The following is a 5,791-nucleotide window of genomic DNA, read 5'->3' as shown; positions in this document are numbered from 1 at the left end:
ACTCCCCGAAGGAAGCGCGCGCTCACCCGGTTGTGGTTCTGGATTGGAGGACAGAGAGGGAGGGAGCAAGCGCCGGACGACTCGACGTGGATGATTGGCTAACATGTCCATCGCTCTTGTGGACGTACCAATCACGTCGCGCAGGGCGCTGCGGCAAGCTACAGAGTTTTTCCCCTCCCTTGTCTCAGTTTCCGTAGGTTTGCTTTTTAATTCCCTCGGTTTCCTGTTCCGGAGGCGCGGGTGGCGCCACTGCCTTGGCGGCTGCAATATAAGCTTCTGTTTGCTCTCACTACGACTTCGCGGCTCCAGAGCCTTCTGTAGGTAAAAGGGGTACTTTGTGGGTGTTCGGAGAGGGCATGTTTCTGAGTGTCCAGATATAAACCGGACAGGAGAGAGAGGTGCTTGGGAGTTGGTGTCGGGCAGCCCCTCTTTAGACCTGCAGCTAAGGGCAAACAGCGACCCTAGGCCCGGCCCCCCTCAAATATAGAAATGAAAAATGAACCTTTCATTCATTTATGGAGTGCATGCTGTGGGCCAGGCCGGGCCGGGCCTCGGAGGGGAGCGAGGCAGTGAGCCCAGTTTTCCCCGTGCGGCTCGCAGTCTGGCTTGAGATGCGAACAGGTAAACATGCAATTACGAATCAGCGCAAGGAAGATGACCCGCCTGCGGGTTCAACTGGGGGAAAGACGGAATTCTTAATAAAAGTGCAGCCACACTTTGCAGCTCTTTTTACATATTAACTATTTAAGACGTCTGCCTCAGTTCCCCTGCATCCAGACAGTAACCCAGGAGTACCCATATACAGAAAGTAATTACTTTTCCAGTTGCAATGAATTCCTTGACTTTTGGGTTCAAGTTGGCATCCACAACGCAGCCTGACTATGCCTTTAATAGGTATGTTTTATGATTAGTGTTTCAAGGTTTCGTACCTGTAGAAACATTGATGGGGCGCTAATAGTGACCATTCAATTGTTAACCGCTGTACAAGAGTGTTAGTGATCCTGCCTGCTGCCCTCCTTTAGATTCAGCTCGCTCCTTTGTGCTCTCTTAGGCCCCGTGTGTACCCCGTTTTTGTGTGTTTATCTCATTATATTGTATTTTTAAAAGACGTATTTGTCCGTGGATTCTGAGCTCCTTGAGTTCTGCAGGGTGTGCGTCTTAGTCATCTTTGAATCCCCAAGACCTGGGACAGTGCTCTTCGTGTACAGGTTCATCATGTTGCATGAATCAATGAAAAGGTCTGCTTTCTGTCTGGTTTTGATAATGCAAATCTGTTGTGGGTATATGTGGAAGCAAAATGTGTAGCAACGTTGAAACATGTATCATTGGTGAGACAGTAAATACTTATTGACCACTTACTGTGTACAGGATGCTCTGCCCAGGGGCTGTGGAGGATACAGAGATGACTGAGAATCAACCCATGTCATCCGGGAGCTAATAATCTAGTGGAGGAGTTAGACATGTGCAAACATGACTATAATATGAGGCAGTATCTGGTAAGTGCTGTAAATGAAATAAGTATAGGTTAAGAGCAATGTAAGTTTGGAGGGAGAGGGCTTGTTTCTAAGGGAACCAGTAAAGGGGTCGTAGAGGAGGTGGCATTGAGATAGGGTGGATGGGTAGGAATTCATTGGGCAGAGATGTAGGGTAGGGGATTTTAGAGAGAAGAGTAATAGTACTTGGGATGTTAGGCACCTGGGGAAATGTAAGAAGGTAATGGAGGATAACCCTGGAAGGAGGCTTGGGTCCAGATTGTGGAGGGCTTTAAGTACCAAGCATGGAGATTGAACTCGATTCTGTAAGTGGTGAGTAAACTCTGGTGGTGAGATCAGCTGTCTGGGTCCCAGGTTTATCATGAGAGGATGAGATTGGATAATATCATTAATCAGATATTATTTGGTGCCTGCTACTTATTAAGCACAGTGATAGGTAAATAATCTGAAATTATTGTCATTAGCCACTTGAAAGTCTATCTTAAGCCTATCAGTAAAAACTTTTCACTAGTCAGACTTTAGGAAGCTATGTCTCTACATTAAAGCTTTTTGCACTTAATATTTAATTGAGTTTTTTTTAAAGCATTTTTCTGAAATTCAAGTATTTGGAAAGCCATTCATGTTCACAACAGTGTTCTGTGGGAAGAGTTGAGAATGAAAATCAAGAATGATAGTTATGTTTATCGTGAGCTTTACTTCGGCTCTTATTTTGTTAGTGTGCTAAGTGCATTGGAGAATGCAAAATCAGTGTTAAGATAATTGCGGTACATATTTTAAAGTATTTACAGTTTAGAAAATATTTTAATGTATATTTTTATTTTTTCTGTCCTTTAGAGCTGATATTGTCTGTGGGAGATATGCTATATCTGGAAAGCACATCATGATGCAAGGCAATACATGGTGAGTGGTGGTATGGTAATGGCAGTAGCTTGGGAGAATGCAGAGGGGAGCTAATGCTGTGTTGGGCCATAGAGGGTAGGAAGGATTTAGATGCATGGGGAGGAGGGGAAATGTGTTCATTCTTTCAGCAGTGGGCGATGATGGACTTGTAGTTCTGAGGAGCAGGCAGACATTAAAGTTAGGATTATATAATTAGTTGATAGATTATATTATTGTGGAACTATCAAGAAGCGGCACAGTGTTGTGAGAGCAGGGAACCTAACAAAGCCCTGGGGGGCAGTGATGGTGGTTGTGGAAGGCCAGTAAGGATGTTATTATAGGAGCTAGGCAAGAGATGATGATGTGAAGTGGATGTATTCCAGAAATATTTAGTAAGGTGAAATGATAGAAAATTTTTAATAATTACCTGAGGGAGGCGAGGGAGGAAAAGGTGTCAAATGATTGCCTGGTGTTATACCTTGAAGACCTGGGTGAAACAAAAAAGTAGCAAAAGTCATTGTCTTGGAGGGGAAATCATTAATTCTCATTAATTTTTTTTAGGGTATGTTAGGTTGAATTTGAGGAATCAGTAAGACATTCAAGGAGAGACTTTGGATTGAAAGTTGGAAATGTGGGTCTGGAGCTCAGAAGTTGGTGACTAGTGATATAACTTGGGAGTTACCGACAGATGATGCTGATTGGAGAAACACAAGTGGGTAGGGTTATCTTAGAAGAGAGAATGATCAGGGTGCCCAGGCTGGACCCCTGAAGAATCCAGATGTTCGAGGGCCCCATAGCAGAAAAGGATTGGCACAGGAGAAAACTGGGAGGAATAGCCAGAGAGGTGGGAAGGACACAGTGAGGGTATTGTGCCAGGGAGTCAGGGAAGAGAGTTGAAGAGGGACGCGTCAGTTGGACTTAATGCTACAGAGATATCAAGCAAGATGGTTGGAGAGTAACCATTGGTTTTCAAGCATTGTGGGCATGGTCGTTTCACTGGAGTGGTGGCTGAAGCTGAAGCCAGAATAGAGTGAGTTGAGGAGTGAGTGGAAGGTGAAGTGGAGACAAGTATAGGCACTTTTTTAGGTTGTTTGGCTGTGAAGGGGAGGAGTTCTGGAGGCCAAGGAGAGTGTTCTATGTTGGAATAGACGTGAGCTCTTTTAAATGCTGATGTGAAGGATTTGATAGTGGGAAGAGGTGGAAGATTGCAGAGAGAGGTTGGTATTTTCAAAGAGATGTTTGGGGATGGAATCCAGGGCCCATGGCTCCTTTATTAGGAGGAAATCAGGAGAGTATAGAGTGGATGGGTATATAGTATTGGTACAGCAGCAAGCCGAGAGAGTTCTCTTCTAATAGTTTTTACACTCTCTGTTTGATAGGAGACAGGGTTATCTGTTGGAAGTGAAGAGGGAATGGAATGTTGAGAAGGCTGCTGAAGGGTTGCAGTAGTTATGGTGGATAGTTAGGAGTGTAGGTAGTTAAGAGTGTAGACTAGCCAGAGAAGCATGCCAGATGGAGGGCCTGGTGGAACCCTATGACCATGAATTTATAGTGGCACCGATCTGCCCAGTCAGGTATTTTTCTGCAGTACCACTTTCTAGTCAGCATACAGAAAATCAGTGGTAGGGTTCTTCTAAGGTTGGGATATTGCCACGTTCTTGTGTCTGAAACAGGGTGGGGGCAGAGGATCTTAGTGTATGAAGAAACCAGTCAAGGAGGATGCAGGACTGTGGAGTCTATGCCGAATGGAGAGGAAGGTGAAGATAAGAAGGTGTTGATGCAAATGTAGGAAATGTGGGGAAAGTGGACAGGATGACACAGTGAGGTCAAGAACAGAAGAGAACTTGAGCAAGGAAATGCTGGCAGGTTGAACAAGAGGTTGTTGGATTCATGGCTTTGAAGGTGGAGCAGTTTTCGTTTATTGACTGTAAGGAATTTTGTATATTACAGAGGCCCCAGTTTTGGATGGGGGGGCCTGACTAAGGTGTCTGTCATTTGGTCATCAGGATGGTCCAGAATTTGTGAAAACCTGTTTACTTAGTGAGTTTTTCTTTTAACTTTTCTCTTTTCCTTTCTTTCCTCTAACAAAGTCATAGAATGTCGTTCCACCCAGGACGAGGGTGTCCTCGAGGGAGAGGTGGACATGGAGCTAGACCCTCAGCACCAGCCTTCAGGCCGCAAAATCTGAGGCTGCTTCACCCTCAGCAGCCTCCTGTGCAATATCAATATGAACCTCCAAGTGCCCCCTCCACCACTTTCTCAAACTCTCCAGCTCCCAGTTTTCTGCCGCCACGACCAGACTTTGTACCCTTCCCTCCACCTGTGCCTCCATCATCACAAGGCCCTCTTCCGCCCTGCCCCATCAGGCCCCCTTTCCCCAACCACCAGATGCGGCACCCTTTTCCAGTGCCTCCCTGTTTTCCTCCCATGCCTCCTCCAGTGCCCTGTCCTAATAACCCCCCAGTCCCTGGAGCACCTCCTGGACAAGGCACTTTCCCCTTCATGATGCCCCCACCATCCATGCCTCACCCCCCACCACCTCCAGTTATGCCACAGCAGGTTAATTATCAGTACCCTCCGGGATACTCTCACCACAATTTCCCCCCTCCCAATTTTAATAGTTTCCAGAACAACCCCAGTTCTTTCCCACCCAGTGCTAATAACAGCAGCAGTCCTCATTTTAGACATCTCCCTCCCTACCCGCTACCAAAGGCTCCCAGTGAGAGACGGTCCCCAGAAAGGCTCAAGCACTATGACGACCACAGACACCGGGATCACAGTCACGGGCGAGGCGAGAGGCCCCGGTCCCTGGATCGTCGGGAGCGAGGCCGAAGTCCTGAGAGGAGAAGGCCAGATAGCCGCTACAGGTCTGAGTATGAGCGCGGAAGGACGCTGTCTCGCCACAGGAGCTATGAGCGGAGCAGGTAAACTGGATGTGTGGAATTCTTGAATGAACCGCAGAGGCCCAAGCAGTCAATTTCCATTTATCTGCAAACCAAAAGGATCCAGCGAAATAATTATGAGGTTTTTTTGTTTTATAAAAGAAAAGAAAAAGCACCTTTTGTATTTTAAAGAGGAAGGGACAGCAGACAAGTAAATAAGTTAACAAAAAAAGCCACTTTTGTTAAGTGTTCAAAATTATTTATGTAGATTCATCCCAACGAATGTAAAATTATACTCTTTGTAATTCAGTTGACATTCTTAATGGTGAGCATATGAAATGAAAAGATCTTGTGGTACTCTTGAGTTATCAGGGATTTAATTATGTTCATTATGGTATCATGCCAGGTTACAGCATTTGATTTCTTTTGGAATTGGTGATCTGCATTTGTTCTCAATCAGGAATCACACTACTTAACAAGCAGCGTTTGCTTTCTGACTTTTAGGATAAATAGGAATTTATTGTACATGTTGCCTTC

At 45.5% G+C, this 5,791-nt stretch overlaps 1 protein-coding gene across 4 annotated transcripts in view; it reads left to right on the top strand.

Moving 5' to 3' along the window:
- The first annotated feature begins 225 nt into the window (after positions 1-225).
- The window catches only part of DROSHA (drosha ribonuclease III), a 150,669-nt gene continuing 145,103 nt past the window's right edge, over positions 226-5,791 (top strand). For 2 of the 4 annotated variants that reach the window (XM_037799026.1, XM_037799023.1), the window contains exons 1-4: positions 226-317; positions 1,369-1,496; positions 2,328-2,393; positions 4,463-5,296. In XM_037799026.1, coding sequence (XP_037654954.1) covers positions 2,374-2,393; positions 4,463-5,296 — 854 coding nt within the window. In that variant the 5' untranslated portion in view covers positions 226-317; positions 1,369-1,496; positions 2,328-2,373. Of the gene's footprint in view, positions 322-1,368; positions 1,497-2,327; positions 2,394-4,462; positions 5,297-5,791 lie in introns of all 4 variants that reach the window. The other 2 variants (XM_037799024.1, XM_037799025.1) reach the window with 2 other exon arrangements.

The sequence above is a fragment of the Choloepus didactylus genome, chromosome 11, assembly GCF_015220235.1.
Source record: "Choloepus didactylus isolate mChoDid1 chromosome 11, mChoDid1.pri, whole genome shotgun sequence".
Taxonomy (NCBI): Eukaryota; Metazoa; Chordata; class Mammalia; order Pilosa; family Megalonychidae; genus Choloepus; species Choloepus didactylus.
This window is presented reverse-complemented; position numbering and strand designations above follow the sequence as displayed.